The sequence below is a fragment of the Aythya fuligula genome, chromosome 8 (assembly GCF_009819795.1).
Source record: "Aythya fuligula isolate bAytFul2 chromosome 8, bAytFul2.pri, whole genome shotgun sequence".
NCBI classification, from domain to species: Eukaryota; Metazoa; Chordata; class Aves; order Anseriformes; family Anatidae; genus Aythya; species Aythya fuligula.
In genome coordinates this window covers 2,942,295-2,964,610 of record NC_045566.1, presented here as the reverse complement: position 1 = coordinate 2,964,610, position 22,316 = coordinate 2,942,295, and the positions used below count along the sequence as shown (strand labels likewise).

The 22,316-nt window shown below is 44.6% G+C and overlaps 1 protein-coding gene across 1 annotated transcript in view; it reads left to right on the top strand.

Annotated features, from left to right (window-relative positions):
- PATJ (PATJ crumbs cell polarity complex component) overlaps positions 1-19,534 on the top strand; it is a 141,759-nt gene extending 122,225 nt beyond the window's left edge. The window contains exons 38-47 of the mRNA XM_032192027.1: positions 927-1,120; positions 2,897-3,044; positions 4,242-4,328; positions 7,033-7,150; positions 8,582-8,622; positions 8,901-9,023; positions 10,102-10,206; positions 13,353-13,456; positions 15,100-15,223; positions 16,934-19,534. Of these exons, the coding sequence (XP_032047918.1) occupies positions 927-1,120; positions 2,897-3,044; positions 4,242-4,328; positions 7,033-7,150; positions 8,582-8,622; positions 8,901-9,023; positions 10,102-10,206; positions 13,353-13,456; positions 15,100-15,223; positions 16,934-17,080 (1,191 nt within the window). The 3' untranslated portion in view covers positions 17,081-19,534. The remainder of the gene's footprint in view (positions 1-926; positions 1,121-2,896; positions 3,045-4,241; positions 4,329-7,032; positions 7,151-8,581; positions 8,623-8,900; positions 9,024-10,101; positions 10,207-13,352; positions 13,457-15,099; positions 15,224-16,933) is intronic.
- Positions 19,535-22,316: the final 2,782 nt, after the last annotated feature.

The following is a 22,316-nucleotide window of genomic DNA, read 5'->3' as shown; positions in this document are numbered from 1 at the left end:
AAATAAATACAATTACTGTAGATTAGGGTTAATTATCTTAATGCAAAATCAAGTATGATTATAACTTTGCATATTTAGAAATACAGAGAAATATTTCCATTGCCTTAAAACTTATTATTTTATGTAAGTATACTACCATTTTATTGTTATTCAGCTACAGTCCATGCTGCTTCCTAGCCAGACTTGGAAAACATTTATGCGTTGATATTTGAAGAAAAGGGATTTTTGCCCAACAGAGTATGAGCAAACACCTTACAGGGCATCTCTGTGTCAGATATGGCAAAGTTCAGAGATCAGATTTCAAGTTTTGATAGTTTTTTCAGGTACTTAAGCATTCAATCAGAACTTTTTGTTCGATTTGATAATACTGAAACATTTCCAGGTTACTGTAAGACAAATGTAATCAAATGCTACAGGAGTGGTCTTGTGTGCCATCTATTGGAATAAAGCAAAATAACCATTTAACATGTCCTGCCTCAGCTTCACCATGGCCATTTGCTAATGTTTCTGATTCCTGGTGTCGTTGGCTGGACAGCGTTACCTACCCAGGGGAGGAGGAATTCGAGCACTGGTACCTGTAAGGAGGAGTAGAGGCATAGGAAGGTTGAAGGGAGCACGTCATGTGTTGTCTAGTTGTAAGGATGTAAGCGCTGTTCAAGATTCCAGTATTTAAAAAGAAGGACGGAATACCTACAGAACTTATATGCTCCAATGTTTTGATTGTTTGAGTTTAATCTAGACGGTGGCAGAACGCACACAATCTCATTCAGCAGGAAAGCAGACGCTCAGCCCTCTGGAAATCGGAGCACTAAATTAGAGTGCCAAGCGGTGTCAATTTGACAAATTTGTCCTGTCACACAAGGGTAGGATGTGATGAAAGGATCATTCGCATATGTCATTTGGAAAGAAAACACTGATTATTTCAGGTGAACGGGATCGATTTGCGGAACGCCAACCACGAAGAAGCTATCACTGCGCTGAGACAGACGCCTCAGAAGGTGCAATTGGTTGTTTACAGAGATGAAGCTCATTACAAAGATGAAGAAAATTTAGAGATCTTCCATGTAGATATTCAGAAGAAAACAGGCCGGGGACTAGGGCTCAGCATAGCTGGAAAACGGTAAGAGCTTCTCTTTGATCAGACTGCACTACAAATGGGAAATACTTTGCTTTTCGCCATGTGAACAGCTGTAGCCATTAAATGGAGTATGAAATAAAGGAAAAAGTCCATGAGCAACAAGATTTTGTATCTGAGTATCTTCAAGGATGTCATGGGGTTGCGATCCTTACTTCTCTTAACAGAACAACAGCAGACCTGTGTAATAAAGGCTGCTATTCCCTGGGAAAACTCCCAGCCTGTGGCACTGTGTCCCACTTTGTGCGTGCCCAAGTGAGCACATGCAGAACTGGGGAAAACTCTGGTGGCTTAAACAGAGCTGTGGCTGAGCCCTTCTCTGATTTCAACATGGGAAGAAAACATTCCTATTTCAAAATACGAGGATGAACATGGATTCATCTGTTAGATCTATAGCCTGCTCAGTTTCAAAATGACCAGTTCTGGTGGAAGGTAAGAGGCTGGTAAAGATTTAGACCCAAATCATGTAAGACATGTGAGTGACCATACAACACTACAGACAGTGGTTCTGTGAATAGAGAACAGAATCCAAGATGCTGCGGTAGGTAACAGCTGCTTAATAAAATCTGACTTCTTGCTGATATATTTCTAAACCAGTGATATTAGATCATTCAAACTGGAGCACTGATAGATTTAATCTTTCATTGCTAGAAGAGATTTACAGCACGACACAGGCGAGCACTCATTCAGCTCTGGTGGGTACGAATTGTATGGTTGCTCTCCTGCATTGCCAAAAAAATTTATTTTCCCAATTACAAATCATCATGTCGTTATCCTGACTGCGTATGGTCAGTGAAGTTTCCACAGCAGTTTTTTTTTCTTTTACAAGAGTGGTGATGTTTAACCCAGGTGTTGTGAGCAGATTGCAGGTTGGGTAATTAATATAGCTTATGTAAATTACCCTACAGATGGTAATACAGACTCCAGCCCTCCCTCGGCTGCTTCTGTGCAAAACTTCCTGTACTGTTGCTAACTGCTTGCCTTGTGGGGGTTCCCACCTCCAAGGCAACCTCCGATCTGAAGTTGATCTGATGATGGCCAGCGATCAGCCAGTGAAACCTTATGTCCTGCAGGGTGAAGGATCCCAAGCCCGTGCATCTCAGCCCGTACCAGCCCCACAGCGAGCCCTGGTAGCTGGGGCTGGGCACAGATGGGTCCTGCAGCATGGGAAGGGAGCCTCCTGCCGAGGCTGCAGCTTGGGAATCTGCTCACATGCCCCTCGGCTGCCCGACTGCTGCTTTCCAGTTCTCGCAAGCCTCGCTGCAGGCGGACAGCCACAAAGCTGGATTTTCTGCTGCATAACTCAGTCCAAACTTAAAAGTCTTCTCTGCAAACTTCTCTCCGTTTGGGGCCTCCAGGGTTTTAGAGAAGAAACCAAGCTGAACCTTTAGGGGGAATATAAAAAGTAAAGTAAAAAAATCTGAGGCTGCATAATTCAGATCAGGCACATGAGGGGATGGTTTAACTCCATTTTAGTCTGATCCTTGGCTTTTTTATTTATACAAGTGGTATTTTTCATGAATCTTTATGGATTAAGCAAAACTAACAGAAAAAGGGGAAAGACAGCATTAAACGCAGCAAAACATGCCTCAATTTTAAATTTCAGATTTTTTTTACACTCAAAGAGTTGAATGGGGTATAAAACTTGTTCGTGCTCTTCTCACAGGTTTCTTTTAATGTCTCTTAAATGCAAGTAATCTAAATTGGTCTCCCAAAGAATATTGGATTGTGTAATTAGCCATATGCTTCTTGCATTGTTAGAAATGGAAGTGGAGTGTTTATCTCTGACATTGTTAAAGGAGGAGCTGCAGACCTAGACGGAAGATTAATTCAAGGAGATCAGATTTTGTCTGTTAATGGAGAGGATATGAGAAATGCCTCACAAGAGACTGTTGCCACTATACTTAAGGTGAGTACATAATACATTTAAGATATGGAATTGCAGTTACTGACACTGTGCGAGGTAATTATCCTGAAGTGCTATTTACTCATACACAGGACAGCTCAGACTGATTACAAAGACAGGAATTTCATCTGAAATTACTGCGAGAGATTCATTTAAAATCACTTCATGTGTATTTAGAAGTGGAATGGCATGAAATGAGAAAACAAAGACATGTATAATATTTAGACATTTATTTGAAGATGCAACTGTATATTTCATGAGCTAGAAAAATATTTTGAAACCTGAGAGGCATACAAATGAGAGCTGCCCTGAAGTAAAGTGCCTTTGGCTTTGCTGTACTAACCTGCAACTATAAAACTGCAACTTCAATCCGTTTCTGCACAGCTTTTCATCTTGCAGGGGTGGTTGTATACTTTGAAGTTGTGTGGTCTGGGAGAGAATTTGCCTTTTTCCCTTAGAAAGCATGTGGCTGCTGTCTGGGCTTGAGAGGGAGGAGAGGACCCAGGATGCCCCAGCCGCAAATTCCCATTGTCAGCTCCTTCATCAGGGCTGACAACCTGGACCAAGGGTGAAATGAAGGGTGGGAGCGCTGCTGTGGGACCCACGTGTATACAAAACTGTATCTGGAGGCGAGGGCTTTTTCCCTGCCATCACCACCAGTGTTCCTGCATAGGATTCCTTTCTTTCTGGAAAGGGAAGGCTAATTATTTCCTTTTTTTTTTTTTTTTTTTTTAATTTTCCTTTCAGGATTGGTACTTAGCCAAAAGTACCTATTTAAGGATTGGAAATAGGTGATATGAGGGCATAATGTGAAGCTGAGCCCAAATTTGTTAAATTCACCCTTTTCTGTGGCTTTTCCCTCTGAAGTCTGTTTCACGAGTATTGTTTGTGACAGACTTCCGTGGAAGAGTCAGGGGCTTTTTATTTGTTTTAATTGTGTAATTGGCCATCTGCAGTGTGACCTAAGAACCCTTTGCCAGTAGAAACATTCATACTGCCTTCAGCAACCAGGATAAACCCCAATCGGGGGACAGGTACTTCTTATACATCCAAATGAAAGTGTTAATATTTTTAGCATTCAGCACATTGTGGTTTTCTTCCTGGGGTTGTGGTGCTGAATATAAACACAGTTCTCTCCAGGAAAGCATGAAATATTATATGTCTACTTAAATGCTGTACGTTGTGGTTCTTTTTCCCAAGTGTGCCCAAGGCCTAGTGCATCTCGAGCTTGGGAGGTTGCGAGCTGGATCGTGGCTGTCAGCACGGAAAACATCCCAAAACAGTCAGGTTAGTGACAAATTCATATGTATAAAATGAAGCTGTGAAGGGCAAGGAATGGGAACAGTGCACGAGGCTCAGTTCTTCTTCTATCATTTACTGCTGAGGATGTGGAACAAAATACTTTATCACAATAATTTGCGTTGCTCAACTGCAGAAAAAACATCGTGCTGAAATGCTGAATAAGTGGAAGAATTGGTTAATGATTTTTTTGTTTGTTAGTGTCTTCCTGAAACGCATCAGAAATATGTAATATCTTTCTCAAATGATGATGCCCAGAAGTTTTTTCGACCTGCAAAAAGCGCTGAATGCATTTGCTGCAGCTGTTTTGTCAATCAAAATGAGTTAATGAAACTGAACTGTATCTTCGCCTATCTTATGGCAGAACCACATGAGAGCTGCTTTGCTCTCAAAGAAAACACAGAGCAATTTCCTGCTTCACTTGCTTTTTACCTGAAGCGAGGACAACAATTCATTTTTCAATCAGTGCAGGGCTTTCCCCCTCTTCTCTCTTCCCCAATCCACTCAGACATTGATACTATTAGTATTAAAGTCTAAGTACAGCAAGGAGGAGAAGCAAGGCTTAAATGACTTAGAAAACTGTTTTTTAATGGATTTTTCCCTCTGAAGACTGACTGTTTTGCCATGATATTGAAGTTTCAAATGTCCCAGAGAGAGACAAGCTGTGGTTCACAGCAGTGCAATTGCTAGGGAGTGTTTTGCCTGCCCTCTGCACCAGGGCAGCTGCTGGGGACATGGGGGACGTTGCCAGCACGCCTCCCTCTCCTCAGCATGCAGAGGCTGAGCACCAGTGGGATCCAGCCCAGCCTCCACAAATGCTAAGAGAAGGGGCTTAGTTTTGGAAATGGCGAGGAGCAATAGGAGACTTAGGTATGTACTTTAAAGCAGGAATGTTTTTAGGGAAAAAAAACAATCCTAGTGATCAGGTTGGTAGGAGAAGAGGCTTGTCCTTGATTTCGTGCATGAACAATCCAAAAGGGTGCCAAAAAATCATAGTCATGTGGCATGATTTCTTAACTTTATGAAGGCCAGCAGTGATCCGGTCTGCTGTCTGTGTGGGTGAAGTGTCAGGAAGGGCTAAGGAGCCCGTAGCCATGTGGGAACAGCTGTGCTAAGCCCAGCTTTAAAAATAATGCCTAAATATTGTTGGAGAAACATCTGCATTCAGGCAAGGAAAAATGAAGCAACAGAGGAACGTGATACTGATTGCATTAAGTGAAGACAGCGGTCGTGATTATTACTTTTTGGGTTGTTTTATCAACAGTTAGCATAAGCAAGAGCTCTGTAATCAAAAAGTGATAGTTAAAAATGATTGCATATTGCAATGTAAACTCATAGCTGAAGCAAAATGCCAGAATATTTTTCTAGGTAGAAAATAAAATCAAATGCTAATGATGTCATCTCCCTTTCTAGCATTTTGTAGCCTTTTCAGGAACCTGTTCATTTCTGTATTTCTTTTAATACGAGAAGTCTTAGCTGCTGCTCTTAATGCAGAGTCATTGGAGAGCCTGCATCTCTCTGCTCCGAAGTGACTTGGTGATTTTGAAAATGGAATAAATGTTTCTCAGCAAAACAGTTCCAAGAGTTATAAAAATCTTGGCAGATAATACAGCAAATCAGCTTGAATGATTTGCACAACTGTGAGCGATGTGTCAGAAGCTGCTGGCCAAGAGCATCCAGAACTTTTGTCCTCGCTTGGCTTTTTTTTTTTTTTTTTTTGGTCTGGTGCATACCTTTAACAGTAGAAACATAAGCCTCGTGGTGCAGGACAGTGATTTCTTTCACGCACATTGCAAATTGTGTTAAGTGACCCATGAATTGGCAACTAGACGTGGAAATTGTGCTCTGCCTGTTGTTCGTCACTGACAGCTGCACACTGGTCAGTTAGGATGAATGCTGCCAGAGCTTTTGATTCACCGCCTAATGCATTTAGGGGAAGAAAGCTCTGCTGTGCGCCCAGAAGTGTGGAGCAGATCTTTGTTTCGTATAAGCCAGCTTAGTCAAAAAGGTCTGGCTGCAGTGAAACCTGTTGTTCAGACACATTTCCTAAACTGATAACGACGTTTTCTCCGAGGGGGAGCAAGTCTGAAGATAAGGCCAGATACGGAGATAGGGAAAAGCAGTGCTGCAAGGGAGTGGTGCAGAGTTGATAGCGTGCACGAGCAGCTATCTGCCAGCTTGTCCCTCCTGTTGGCAGTAAGACACGGGCGTCCTGTGCTGCATGCACCTCTGTTGTTATTCTGGAAGTGGGGGGGGATCCTGGTTAAATGGTCATGGGGAAGATGCCCACCAGATTTATCAGCAACCATTATTTCCCCTTGTCCTCAAGCTTGGAGAGAAACTGGGAGTAAGCGATGGAGGAGGTTAATCCTTCGTTATGACCTCTAGAGCAGATCACAGAATCGCAGAGTGGTTGAGGTTGGAAGGCACCTCTGGAGGTTTTCTGCCCCCAAAACCCCCAAGAGCCATTCTGTAGTACCACTGAACAACTCTACACGTGCACCCACAACGCAGAGACAGGTTGTGGTAGGCTCCATCAGGGGAAATGAAGCTGGAGGTTTCCACTCGTGTGGCTGATGTGGCATTTCCACTCTGATTTCCCAGAGGACAGCTGCGCCCGTATGTCACAGGAGCTGGTTTGAAGTTCACGTTTGGGTTTGACTCTCAGGTTCTGATTTACGTTTAATTTCAGGCGAGCCAACAGAGTGCCCACAGCCACTTCCACCCCACACTCGCTCCGGTCCTCTCTACCTTGCAGAATTTTGTCAGCACGAAAAGGTCTTCAGCAGATGTCTCTCAGAGAAACTCAGGTATTTTCCGGACAGCCGTCAGAATAGCTGCATGTTGCTTGCACTGTTGCTCTTTTTGTACAAAAGAATACTTGAATACTTGAGTCTGGTTTTCCTACACAGCATCCCAGAAGACGCACCACTGATGTTGTAAGACCCTTAACACTTTCCTGCAGATGACATTGCTTTCATGTCTCATTGTAGAGTAATGGCTCCTCTATTTTAAATGCAGAATTCTTGCACCCTGCTATTCCCCAGCGCCCTTGTCAGAGGCTTAGCACAGGCAAGGTTCTTATAGAATAGTTTTTTTCAGGGAATAAAGCTGCCACCACTTCATTTATATCTGTGTTGCTCTTGAACGTATAAAAGGGTGTTTTGTAAAAAGTCACAATGCCCAGATTGCAATTTGCAGATTTAGCAAGTGCTGAATCTACAACTTGCAGGAACTTGCAGAGGGCCTGCACGTTTGTGTGCTCTGCACTGAGTCAGAAATTTGTAACCTTAGCTTGTGGCTGACCATGGGCAGAAGACGTTTCTTCTGGCTTTTTGCATGCACTGGAGGACACCTGGCTTTTTGGGCAGCCTTCCTTGCACCGTGTTGATGAAGGGCCCTACAGCTCTAACAGTGCACATCTGTGTGTCCTGGCTCAACGTCCCCAAGGCTGCGCTTCCCGTGGTGTCAGACCTTGCAGCACCTCAGCAGTCCTGCCTTGAGCACTCATAACAGATAGCTGCACAAGCACACACGTGGCAGTAAGGAATACTGATATGTGTTAATAAGAATCTTCTAAAAGATTCTTAAAACAAGTTAATTAAAGCTGGAACAATTACGGATTATTCCAGCAGAGCCCAGGACCTGACTACTCCATCAGCTCTTAAGCTATTTAGTCCCAGTCAAATGATTCATTTGCAGTGTCCCTTTTTCTTCATTTTTTTGAATGTTTTGAGTACTTTTAAATGTCCTGTGGCTAGATATATGCCAGCCAGACTTCCTGACTGTCTATTATTTACAAATACGGCACAGATTAGAACAGGAAATCAATGGAACCTCAACAGTCTGAGACCAGCCGTGTGCCCTACCCTTTGTGGTGGGGACACTGATTTATGAATAATAAGGCAATCTTTAATTGAGTGCAATGCACAATAGGGCTTTTCTTCAGGCCAGCAGAGTGCTGCTATTCAAGAGATTGTGGTGAGCAGTGGCTGTGCTACAATGGGTGTCACAGTGGCATCCGTCAGGCAGAGTGATTGCATCCGTATTCATCTCCTGGTGAAACAGCAATCCTGTCCTCCTCACGTGAGCAGTGCTGCCTGATTTGGCACAGGAAGGGCTGTGCTTCTGCTTGGTGATAACTCTGACTAGGCAGCAAGGGACCATTGTCACCTGACAGTGTTATCTCTTAATTATATTATCTCTTAATTACAGAAGCTAATTGTTTGTTTCTTTATTAGTAGGAGCAGATACAGGCCCAAGGACTGTGGAGATAACAAGGGTCAGTGAGTTATTTTCTATCATTTCAAAAAGCTGACACCTTTGACTGAAGTTGTTAATTTTTGTAGTGTTCCTCAGAATTAAACTGCATTTTGTTTGCAGTAGGTTGTCAAATGTATGTCTGTGTAATGGGACCTGTATGTGCATGTCAAACGTAGCTATTTTCACCATATTGCATAAATCAGACGGGTCTGTTATTGCTGTACCCTAAACATTGACCTCTGTAAGCAGGCCCCAGTTAAAAATGTGTTTTTGTTTTGTTTTGTTTTTTTCTTTTAGGGACCAAATGATGCACTTGGTATCAGTATAGCAGGAGGGAAGGGGAGTCCTTTGGGAGATATTCCCATCTTCATTGCTATGATTCAAGCCAGTGGTGTGGCTGCACGTACCCAAAGACTCAGAGTGAGTAGAGGGCTCTTCTCAATACCTTCCATTTCATCTGTTTTGTCTCAGAGAAGGAGCCTCAGGTGCTTCTGCATATGTCCTCACTTTGATAGTGTCTCATAGGCTACTCTGTCTCTGTTTAAAAACAAACACACAAAAAAGCTCTGCCCCTCTCTTCCCCTTTTGATTATATTGCATCTGGGGATAATTGTGATTGCCTACATGGCAAAGATACGTTAAGAGAACGTAAATACATTTGCAGTAGTCTTTGAATGTGTTTGAGCAAAAATAAATAAGCTGGAAGATCTACAGCATATGTTCATCCAGACCCAGGGAGGACAGCAACAAGCTCTCTGGAAGCAGCAGATGCTCTGGAGACTTCAGATTGGGCATTGTTTTGGAGCTCAAACAAGACAAACAACATCAGAAGTTAGTTGTTTGATCTCAAAGGCCTGATAAAGGAATGCAAAAATAAAATGCTTATATCAGATACACAGGATATGCGGGTATTTCTAGGAATGACCACGGTGATCATTTACCAAGTTTGGAGAGCATTTCAGGGAATCATTAATATTGAAGAGAACTTAGTATGCAGTTGCATAGGAAAACTTTGGCCCCTGAGGTTCAGTAGCAAACAGTGCTATATCCATGCTGTGTCTCCAGTAGAAATACACAATAGTGTTAAGTGCCAGGGTCAAAATCATTTTTTTTGTGTAAAGAGAAGTGCCTGCTTTCCTATAGTGCTTTCATCATGTGCCTACATAATCTATGAGAAAAGAACTTGTTCGCACAAATGGCCACAAACCCTTTTTGGATGGGAGAACAGCAGTCAATCTCACCCTCTCTGTTTGCAAATAGAAACAATAAAATACAACCCACCTTTGTTTCTCTGATCACATTGTTATTTAAAAAAAAAATTGTATTGTGCTTGCTCTGAAGAATGGGAAATGATCACTAGCAATGTAGAATTCTCACAAAAGCGATCCTGCAAAAGAGAAGCATGACTGTGCAGTGCCAAGTTCATGAGGAATTTTAAGCATTCTTAATTTTAATTTTCCTTAATGCTAGTAATTTTCCATTACTGTTGTACTTTTAGGTTGGAGATCGGATTGTCAGTATTAATGGGCAACCTTTGGATGGGCTGTCTCATGCAGATGCTGTTAATCTACTAAAGAATGCTTATGGGAGCATTATCCTGCAGGTATGGTGATAAATTGAACATGCAGCTGCATGAGGGTAGATAAATGGCATTCAGGAAAAAAAAATAAACCACTAAGCATCACTGGCACAAGGCATCACAGAATTGCAGGGTGCTTGCTGATGGGAATTACACGGAATGAAAGCAAGAAATAATTTTCATTCAAAAATTATTTATTGCCACTCATACAGGCTGTGAGCATGATTATATAAAAGCGTAACAAAGAGAACAAAGTAACTTGTTGCTACACATGATAAATCAACAAGCTTCCAAGGTTTTTTTCATCTGAAGTTAGCAGGAACAAGAAATTGTGTGTGTGTATGTGTGCGTGCATGCCACTAGACTGTGACCAAACTGTCCACAGTGTTAATTTCCTTGCTCTTGAAAGGGGGAGAAGGAAGAATATTAGCAGCACTTAGTAAGAATGATAGCATCATCATCAAGACAGTGCTGTCTAGAATTAATTACTCTACAGGTAATGAATAATAACACTCAAGAGAGAAGAGTTTATCACTGCCACATTTATATGAAAGGAAGACGTGTTCTACCACTTTGGTTCTAATTGCTGCTTGCTAGTATATCCGTCTTTAGTTTATTTTTATGTTTACATGAAGAAATGGGAAAAATACTCACCAGAGAGAATTCAAAATACTGCTCATTTGCAGAATTATTGTAACAATTGGAAAATAAGCTTAAGACGTACCACTAAAATCTAATCTAATTTTATCATCAACATATTGGACTTGAACACATCTTGAGAAATTTTTGCAGGCTTCTTACTTTCATTACAACTTAAATGTTACTATAAAAAAAAGGCAAAAATGCGAGAGAAGGGGGAAAAAAAAAGAAGAAAAGGAATGATAATAAACTTACTTTTAGACTCGTTTATTCTTTGTTTTGTCTGTCCATGAACTGCTGACCCCCTAAGTGATGAGCCAGTTCCAGAGCAGATGGTGTATTTGTGTAGTTCCATTGAAGTCAGAGGAACTACACAGATACACACCAGCTGAGGATTTTCTGTTAAATTATAGTTATCATATTGTTACTAACGTTGAGTAATTTCACTTTTCATGTCAACAGTATTCCCTGAATAGAAAATGAAAGCTTGCTGCAGAACCCCAAATTGCTAATCTTGAAAGCTGTAATACAGCGTATCCCACCTCATCATGCATTTAAAAATATTCCTGATGAAGCACGCTGTCAGTTGTTCGCTCACATAAACAAAGAGGTTGTTCTAGAAATGTCTTCGCTTTTTGTCACTTGACAGTTTTTCTTCCACATTTTCGCTGTCTGGCTCAAAACGTGTTGAATACTTTTACAGATGATGCAGGGTTTTCTGATCGAAGGGAGTCTTATTTTCCCCTGTTGAGAATCTGCTCTGGCAGGCTGTGTTTTGATCTAGCAGCAGGGAGGTAGCGGAGCAGCCCCGCCGTCAGCGCGGCGATACGGTCAGGTTACAGGCTAACTGCAGGTACTTCTCAATCACCAGGCTGCTTTTTTATTAAAACAATCTAACTGAAATAATCCTATCGCTGCGATAATCATGACTGATGTGTCATTAAGTAATTCTGTTTATTATCGGGTTAGACCACTTCATGGCAAACCGCTCTGAAAGGTCAGATAATTGCGTTCAGTGGTGTGGAAAGGCTTATTATCAGTACGTCCTGGGAAGGATGGTAAAGGAGTTTGCAAATGCTGTTTGCAAATGGGAGATTAGGGTCTCAGGGGAACAATCATCCCTTCCGGCTGTTTTGATGCTTTGGTTTAATTTAATTTCTTTTCTGCAGGTGTAGTAATGAGATAAGGAGAAGCTTTTTTACAAGGTTGTTGAACTCTGATACATTCTTACTGCCAACTGAAGATTTTTGAATACAGATTTATTTTACTCTATTTTATTTAACAAAATATGACAAATACTGGCTGGCACTCTTTCCCCTTCTGCAATGGGAAGGAAAACTTAACGGTGCCTTTGCTCTCGGAGCCAGGTGCAGCTGCCTCCTCTGTGGCCCCTTTCATTAAGGGCATCTGGGATCCTTAGTCCTGGGATGGGAAATTTGCACTAGAACTAAGCTTTTTTCCTAGAAAATGCTACCACCCTCTTGGTTCCAAATGATTAGAGAGAGGGGAATACTGTCATGGCAGAATTGTGAACGTTCATTTAAAATGGGGGATTTATATAATGGATTTATTTTTTTTTTATTTCAGAAAGGTATGTTTCCCTTCAGCCATGTTCCCAGCAAGGAGTGGAAAAAGTCCCTGTTAATTTTGATAAAATAAGGCCACAAATAGCTAGAGAAACTACTGAAAATGAACTTGCTGGGTACTCGTCACTGTCTCTGAACCAAAGCCCTGCACAATAAGCATCAAGCAGAGATGAGCATCTCCTCAGAGTTAGGGATAACCACTGCACGTAGCTGTTAGGAATTGTGTGTTTAGCTGTGAATTCTTAAAATCAAAACACTTCTAAGTGGCTTCCTCAAATGTTTTCCAGAAAAACAACAGAAAACTAGCATACAGTGAAAGCCAAAATCTAGAGTGGGCCTCGACACTGTGTCTTTAATGATCCCCATCAGGCCTGCAATTGGCCTGCGAGCTATTCCCTGGGAGACCAGCTCTGGGACCAGCAGACACAAACTTTGGAGTTCAAGGCACCTCTTTCTCAGTGCATCTCCACCTGGTTCCTATGAAACGTCAACATGGTTGTTTTAAAAAGCCTGAGCAAGCTTGCTGCCTCATATCCCATCTAATGTTGTTAGCTCTATTAATTAGTGTGTCGTGGTAATTCCTGCTGATTTCAGAATGATGCAGGGCCATAACTGGGCAGGTTTTCGAATCGTGTTTGTTGCGTTTAGTTGAAATGCTGGAGAAACTGCAGAGAAGCTGAAACCAAGGATTCATTTCTCCCCCACTCTGCAAACAAATCAATCTGAGGTGTTTCAGGACCTTTGCCTGATAGAGAGCTCCAGAGCAAAGTTTTAACCCCAGAAAAAGGTGGCTATCCATGATTTTTAACACAGTTATTTGAAAGTATTGCATTAGTAGGAAATTTAAGAAAGTAGGGCTTGTATTTGAAATTTGATTGAAAAACGTAAGATGTCTCTCGTACTAAGTGAGCACACACAGCATTTCATTGCCTCCTTTCTGCTTAGGTTGTGGCTGATACCAACATCAGTGCTATTGCGACCCAGCTGGAGAGCATGTCTGTGGGATGCAACCTCAACTCTTCTTCTGAGCATGCTTCTGAAGATCCTGAGTAAGTTTGTAACAGTCTGCATAAGTGAGATGGATTTCTGTGCCTCATACAAGGGAAAAGCCAGGGTGGCGAAGGAGGTCTCTTCCCATTGCTTTTCTCTCTAATTTTCCATCACCTTTAAAATGGTAACTGTGATGTTCTCCAAGCTGATTACGCACCTTTGTCCATCTTTACCTGGTGACGGAAATTGGCTAAGTAAGGACACAAAACGTGTTTCCAAACACTTGCCTTATCTTGTCCTTTCTGATGGTTATGCTGACATGGTAGTTCTGCATTTGTCTGCTGGCCTCTGTGCCTGAGAGGAGTTCTGGTTATAGCAATTCAAAATCATTTGTCATCAGCAGACCAAGACAAGAGATATTTAAAAAAATGGTATTGGAGACAAATCTTTCAAAACATGTCCAAGAACTTTGTCTTTTTTTTAGCTTTACAGTTCTTAAAAAGTCTCACTGAATTTTTTCTACCTATAGCACTTCTGTATGGTGATAGAAGTTAGAGACCAAGCCCTCCCATGGCCACGCATCATTACCCATCACGTGCTTTTTAGGGTGGCTCATAGCATTCCAGTTACCATTTTGAAATTCATTTCATTTTCATTTTGGTTTATTAGCTTCATTATGTTCTTCATTTTCATTCTTTGATTCATTATATTTACTTTAAGAAGCTGAGATGCAAGTTGCTGCCCTACCTCGGGGGATTTTGAGTATAAAACTTGAGCTATTTATGCTGCATTCACTAGTTGTACAACGGGAGGAACTGTTTTTATTGCTGCTCTCAAAGGAGAATTGCTTATTTCACAAAAAGATCTGTATTCTCATTTTAGATCAAAATAGTAAGGAAATTTAAATTTGAAAATAGGAAGCAGAATTAGGTAGGCGCAGGCATTCAGTCTGTCCTAAAGAAATGGCTAGGTACAAGTCTCCATGAGCTGCGCCTTTAATGAGGCAGATGCCAAACAGAATTTGTCCATAATGGTTCTTTCTAAATATGTAGAGATTACTTTTTCATATTTGAGGTAGATACATAGATAGAGCAGTCTGGACTCCACCAAAAACCTTGCGATGCAGACATTAACAGCCACTGCAGGGTCTAAGCAAGGTGCTGAGTGAGGGGCTCTCTGGAATCAGCCCCTGGGGTTACGAGGCACAGGGATGGAGTGCGATGAAAGTTCTCAGAAATCACCCAAAGAGCTTGCAGTAGAGCTGAGACTACAAACACGAGTGTTACTGGCTGCAGCCTCATCCCAGTGAAATCATAAAATCAAATGACTCTGTGAGGAAGCTGCTGCAGTCGCCACTTTCCCAGAGTGAAGATGACAGCCGGGCTGGTAAGAAAGCAAAATTTCCTTTATGTATGCACAGCTACTGCAGATTAGAGAAGCAGCACTCCTGCATGAGAGAGAAGTGCTCTTGGTGAGCTCTTTAAGTATTTTCAAGTATTTTTTAAGGGAGGAGCTGAAGCCTGCGGAACAGCTTGCAAGCTCAGGGCTGTGCAGGAGTGTGTCTGAGCCCAAGGCCGAGAATCCTGCTTGGTGACTGTGTGAAAAACTTGTTGGTAGATAAATATCTCTGTAAGTGTTCCTTCTGCGGAAAGTCCCCAGAGACAGCTGTTGTTATTCTAAGTGATATTTATTGTGTTTTCAGAGCACCTCAGCCTAAGATTATTACTTTGGAGAAAGGCTCTGATGGACTGGGATTTAGTATTGTAGGGGGGTATGGAAGTCCCCATGGAGACCTGCCCATTTATGTCAAGACTATATTTGCCAAGGTATCTCTTTTTGTTTTGTTTTCTCCCTTTTTCTTTATTATCTTTACAAATAAACGTAAGATTTGGCTTGGGTAATATATATGGAGTTGAAAGCAAAATGTACTGTCTAGGTACGCTGATGTGAGTGGCCCCAGAACGCACAGCTGGCTTCTCAGTTTATATTTCACGTTGCTGCTGGCTGAAACAAGACACTTCATCTCAGCAAAATTGGTCTGTGTACTTTGGAAACTTGGGTTTATACGTTAAAATATTTACAGAGCAGTTTTCTATCTGCAAACCTCGGTGCCTTCCAAGCAGTGTGGAGGCATCGTTTTCCTGCTGTCCACGAGAGGAGGCAGTTGCAGAGATGTCGTGTCCTGGAGCTTCAGCTGCAAAGCCCTGTGCTCAGGCGGTCAGATCAGTGAGAAGTACACCATACCACGTGGCTCGATGATGAATTGGCTTCCACATCAGTCCTGGCTTTAGTTATTCTCCCCTGCTTCCAACTTTGCTCTCAAGCCCTCCGTGAGCGCTCCCCTCTCTGCTTGTTTGCTGCCTGAGCTGCTCGCGGTGTGGCTGCCGCAGCTGGTCCTGGCCCTGAACATCAGGGGAGGGCTGCCAGGTACAGCAGTGGCTCCAGCCACCAAGGAACCTGTACTTTGCAGCCTTGTCTCGAGGCAAATTGCCCCAAAATGGCCACAGGTGTGGAGGGTGAGATGCCCCCTTCCTCCCCTCATCCTGCTGCTGTGAATGCTCTCTGCATGTGCCAGCAACATCCTCTCATGGAGCCACGACTGATGTAATTCTGGAAACTGGGGGAAGAAAGTGGGAATTAGGGATAGTTTACATAAAGTGACTTCTCAGTCAGTCACTCAAAATTGTTTGTCCTGTGCCCACTTGCTGTCAGTTGTGCCAGCGTTTCTGACAGGGTAGGTGATATTAAAAAATAAAATTAAATTAAATTAAACCTTCAACCTTGTGTTGAAGTTCAAACCACAGATATCTGGTCTTCTCACAACTTGCACTTATGAGAAGATTCTGTGCCTTTAAATGGATGCTCAGATTTACAGGCTCACAGAGGTGAGCACAGCTGAGAAACCCCCAAATCACAGCTGGGAAACACCGCAGCCACTGATGGGGCCGTGGGACAGAGCCAGACACCACGAGCCAGCCTCTGGGCAGGGCAGGGGCTCAGGATTTGGGCAAAAGAGCTGAGTTCAGAGCTCAGAAGGAGAACAGCCACTTCTAAAGCTCTGTGCAAGCTTCCCAGGACTTTCAGTTGAGCCCAGCTCTGTCTGGGGCTCGGGGCAGTGCCCAGGCTGTTGTCTCGCACGAGCTCTGCATCTCCCTTCCCACATTTTAACCCATTTCTCAGCTCAACACTGACATACTGCTTTAACAAGTGTCTGCATGATCATAAAGGACAGAACCAATCTTTACACTGCGTTGTATGCAGGGACTGAGCTGATTCCCCTTTTCCCCGGGGTGTAATTCCCCCTTGTGCTGCCCCAGAGCAGCAGGGGCTGGGTAAGCAGTGTCAGCAGAGGGCAATGCCCAAGCCTTCCCGCAGATTTGGGCACTGCACAACAACTCTCTCCTTTTTCTGTGTCCCCCGCCCAGCTACGCTGGGATTTCCAGCGCCGCATCCCTCCTCATTTCATCCATCAGCATCAGGAGAGGCGGGAGGGCTCGGTGCTACCAGCCGCTAACGTTTCCTTTTGCCATTTGCAGGGAGCAGCTGCGGACGATGGCAGACTGAAGCGTGGCGATCAGATTTTAGCGGTTAATGGGGAGGCTTTGGAAGGTGTTACTCATGAGCAAGCTGTAGCTATTCTGAAGCGCCAGAAAGGAACTGTGACATTAACGGTGTTATCATGAATGTCATTGCGCTCGCAGAGATAAATACAATTATTTTAGAACATCAGTAGAGCTATAATAATACCGTTCAGCCCTGAGCCGGATGTAAAGCAAACTCTGGCGAAAATTAATCAGTATTCACCCCATTGCCAGAATGGGTAGTGTGCATCTTGAGCTTCATTTAGCCTTCCCCATCGATCAACGTTTTCCCCACCCTCCCTTACTTCTGGTGGCTTTTAAGTTTCCCCTGGACAAGTCTAATTAAGAAACTTCAAAGAATAACATCAGTTTTACGTTCTGCTTCAGTTTATCCCCACCGGTCTGAACCCAGATACAACTGCTGAACCTGGGCTCTGTTCGCACACAAAAGAGAATTTAGATCATCAGCTGATCTCATCTGATGAGCAGAAATAAACGCTGAGTGACTTGTCATCTCACTCATGATTTACTTATGCTAATTGTCCTTTCAAGTATGCCAGAAAACATTAGCAATGTAATTAAATTACCACTGTTCCAAATGATGAAATATCAAATTCTCCTCTGGGAAATTATTTGTGCTCGGCACAGTAAGTCTGATAGTCAAATGTGAACTTCTCATGTTTATCTCTTTGGGTAGGTCTATGGAAGTTAGTCAGAGGTAATTACTGTGATGTGTCAATTTGCAGCCTTTAGCATGAAAAATAAACTAGGGGAGAGGCGATTTTTATTTTTTTTTTTAGGCTTTTAAAACATTTGAGCCTTTTCAGATATTTAAGCAGCATGAACAACAACGTATCTCGTTCTAATTATATTTTTAAAGGAGAAATGTGCTGATACACACCAGGCATGTTGCATACAAAGACAGTTGTTGTTGTGCCAAGTTGCAGCATAATTGTTCATCCTGAAACTTTAATGAAGACAAAAGTTTGCTTAGGCAACGTGATCCAGTAATTCTAGTAATGATGGCGAGCTGCCCCTCTGCACATTGTCTTTAAGGCTAGATGAAGTTAATCCAAACCAGCAAACCATTTCCAGGAGGCTCCTCGGGAACAGATAGCGCAGGAAGAGGCTGTCATGGATCACAGAGGATGGCTCCCTCCTGGGGGTGCCGGAGCTCAGGTTTGGGTATTACCACGTAACACCGGGCAGCCGTGAGCTCCCCTGGGCACAGCATGCTGCAGGGCTTCCCAGCCTTGCCCCCCAGGTGCAGTCGAAGCCCCTGACTTCTGTGCTTTGACCTCAGCCAGGAGAGAGGGCTCTGAATCCTCCAGGAGCCCTCCCGGGGCCCTCTGAGCGCTGGAGGTGGGGTGCAGCAGCCTTCAGATGAAATTCGGTGACTGGGTTACGTGCCGCAGCCCTTCCTGCAGCGATTAGACGGCTGTGGCCTTGGCGATTTAGAAAATGAGTTTGGCAGGCGGATGGATGGCAGTGCCAGCCATTGTGGTTTAATCTGCCCGTGCGGAGGAACAGCGGGGCTTTGGAGGAGGCGGCCCAGGCTGATGCGGGCTATTTGGTGTAATTTATAATGATGATGTAGCTGGGAGAAATGAAAAAAAGGAGGGGGGGGGAGGGATCAAAACTGGCTGTTTGATGTGAAAAATCCTTAGAAATAAATGGAAGGAGAATTCGGAAGCTGTGCTGCAATAACCGAGTAGCCCAGGCTTAGCATTAGAAGCGCAGTTGGTGCGCACGCTGTAGCTGGGTGGCTCCTCCCTGGTTTTGTGGAAAGCACACACTGACGCGGGATGAACCACGAGGAAATAAGCAAGCTGCGATTCGCCCTCGCTGCAGAGGTTTTCCTTAGTTCATTTAAAAGTTTTCCTTCGGAAATCACAAAGTGCATTTAGCCTGCTGGGGCAGTCAGTGGGTGTGGTGTTAATGGTATCGAGCCGAGGAATTCGTAGCAGGCTGCTCTGGGTCGCAGAAGCGTCCGAGGCACGCAGAGGTTGAGGCAGGCAGATGAGATGGGAAGAGGTGCCCTCAGAAACAGCGTGTGGAGTTTATGAACAAAACGTAATGATTCCTCCGATCGTTTTTATAGCCGTTGCATTCCTACCTTAAGATGTTGCTGCGTTTAATCGATGAAGTTTTACATGGCTATTTGTTAGCCTGTTATGCACATCCTGCTCATACTGCACATAACAAATAGGATTTATGGGCTGGGATATTTTGCACTTCTCATTGCTCAGAATGAGATAACATTTTCTGCTTCTTGTAATTTGCACTTTGTGTCTTGAATATATTACTGCCAAAAATCATATTGCAACTAATTGATAAACCAGTGACCATGCGGAGAAGCGTGTGCTGTTGTACAGGACCAAGTTAGATAATTAAATTTGCATTACGCTTGTCTGGGTTGAGGTGTTCTGGTTTGTTTAAAACTTTATTTCTGTGCAAGGGAAAAGCAATTAGACCTCCTGATTGTATGTTTACATATATCACTGAAATAAGACATTTTATGACTTCAAAGATTCTAAATAAATCTCGGTTACCTAAGTAGCTGTGCGTTATTTATTTTTTCTTAATCATTGCAAAATTGTATTGCATGAGATGTCTTTGTTTGCTCGTTATTGCCTTCCTCGGGGAGCAGGAGCTGCTGCAGCTGCAGGAGCGACCAGAGGCAGCGGTGCCAGCCGGGGGCTCCTCGCTCCGGAGCGAGACCCTCACGGGGAGGGAGCCCCCCTGTGTGCGTCTGTGCTCCGTCAGAGGGCTGCTGCTGCCTTGCAGGTGGTAAAGGCTTTGAATAAGGAGAACTTCACAAAAGGTGGCTCACGTGAAAGAGCAAGGGTCCAGTGTGCAGGCAGCAAAACTGGGGGGGAGGAGAGGGGGGTGAAGGCAAAGGCCCAGAGCGACTGGGTTGTGACAGGAGGGCTCAGACTCCACGAGAAGGGTGCCTGCAGCAGGAACATCTCTGCTGTGGGTGTGCTCGCAGCCTTTTGGAGGTGCTACAACACTGCTCGAACTCATCTGTGCTGGTGGTATGCTCTCCTGCCTTGGTCTGAGGACTCCCTTGGCAGAGCCTCTTCTTTTAGCAGGTTCAGTCCCTCCTTTATCAGCATCAAGCACACCCTTAACAGCACCAGGAGCCACCTCAGGGCTGTTTGCATTTCCAGGCCAATCCTTCCAAAAAAAAGAGCAAGTTACATCTCCTGTTAGACTGAGATTTGTCATCCCCCGGGTGAGCTCCCTGCACGCCAGGGCGCGGAGCCTGTCCAGAAACCACCCCGCCTGTGTCAGACTGTGCTGCTGCGTAAGGAATAGCTGAAATGCCTCTAAATTCCCTGTAATTAATCAAAGGGCGATTACCACCCTCGTAGTGTGACACGTAGCGAGCCCGCTGAGGTAACGTGATTACGCTGAGATGGAGCAGTTAATGTACCTTCGCCTGGAAGAGCTGGACTGGATTAATTTAATGTTACACACCTATAAAAAAAGAGTTTTTACAGTTGTGCCGAGCATTGATAAATAATTCCATTATCACTTTTTCCACGGTTTCGTACTTCCACATCCATAATTTAGCTGTATTTACATTCTGTTTCAGCATTGTCGTGGTCGTTGTTTCCCAGCAGCAGAGGGCCTTTTGTTCTCTCAGGCTCGCAGCCCTGCGCTGCCCGCACCTCTTCGGGTTGCGACGCAGCGGAGATGCCCCGGTTCTGCAGCACCCCGGGCTGAAAAGGTTTCAGGAGCACCTCCCCTTCGCCTTCAGCCTCGTCGCAACGGGCCCTGAGCTCGCTGCTCCCTGCACAAATGCAGCAAAGCCAAGGGCTTCGAGCGGTTTGTTCCCGAGTCCTGCACAGGAAGGCGCAGCGGCAGCACGAGCGCTTCTCATCCGTCCCTGGCACCGCGGCCTCTGCTGGAGGTGCTGTGCCTCTGTGAGCGCTGGCTCAAAATTAAAAATTACATCCTTATCAAAGTAATTGTGCCAATTAAAACCACATTTACGGGGGTTATTCCGCTGTGCTTCCCATCCGGGCTGCCCTGGGCTGCCTGCACGCCGGCTGAGCACAGCACAACGCTCTCCGCCGTGCCTGACGAGCTCTCTTCTCTCCCGGCACCAGGACGCAGGGCTGCAGCTGCTGCTAGAGGCTCGCCAGCGAGCTGCCACAAGGAGGAGATAGAACAAAAAAGAAGAGGGCTGCGAAGGCCCAGCGATGGGTTTCTTCTGAAAAAAAATGTGGGTTTTGGGGAGGGCTGCTTGTTTGCACTTTGAGTACGAGGGCTCTCTTCAGTCTCAAAGCTTTCTGGCTTTTTTTTTTTTTCCTTCCTTTTTAGCGCTTAAATGTGCTTAAACATAGAAACTTAGTAAGTTTAGAAGCCAGGTTTGGGATTCTCCTGGCATTCTGGGAGCTGTTTTGCTGCAGGTCCTGGTTTATTTGTGCACGATAAAGCAGGAGCTCCAGCTATATCCCACGGTAAAGCAATAAAAGCCAGAAACTGCATGGATTTGGGGAAGGGAGGGCTGTCTGCTTGTGTTTTGCAGTTTTCTCCAAGCTGCGTTTGGGCTTGAGTGGGGCCAGTGCCAGCAGCCCCTGCCCGCTTTCTTTGCAGGATCCTGCAGCTTTTTCTGCCGGAATGTCACTAGATGGAGCAATTGACAAAATATTTAATTTCCGCTGCCTTCAGCCCCAGGGGGATCCCGCTGGGTGGCCCTGAGCTGCTCCTGGCCTCTCGCTGCGGCAGCGCCTTCCCCTGCAGCAAATAAATCTGCCTGCGCCGAGAGGCTCATCTCCTGCAAATATTAAACCCTAAATTCTCCTGCCAGTCACCGAGCTGCCAAAATCCAGCCTGCTGACCGGGCGCTTTCTGCATGATAAACGGGGAGGTTTGGGTTTTCTCCGGGTGTGGAGGAGGAAGCAGCACCCGGTGGCTGCGCCCCGTGCTCAGCTCGGCCTCGCCGCAGCACCCAGCTGCTGCCCGCAGATGTCGAAGGAGCAGAGCCAAGGCACGGCCCGCAGGCTGCCCAGTAATTTAATTAACGGCACCGAGCCCTGCGTGGGGGTCAGGGTGAGGTGCTGGATGCTCCCCGAGCTGCCTGGGCCCCTTTTGGGGGCTGCCCATGCCAGGAGGGAGGTGGAGAGCTGGCGGGCGCAGCACCAGGAATGAGCTAACCCCTGACAGCAGCCAGCCGCGATGTTTCAGGCAGCCTGGACAATGTTAGCAAATTACTGCGATCGTTTCACCCCCTTCCCTGCAATTTATGGTCTCGAGGCCGTAGCAAGCAGTGGTGGTGCCCCTGCGGGACGGACGGAGCCCAAATCAATCGCAGGGGCCGAGCTTT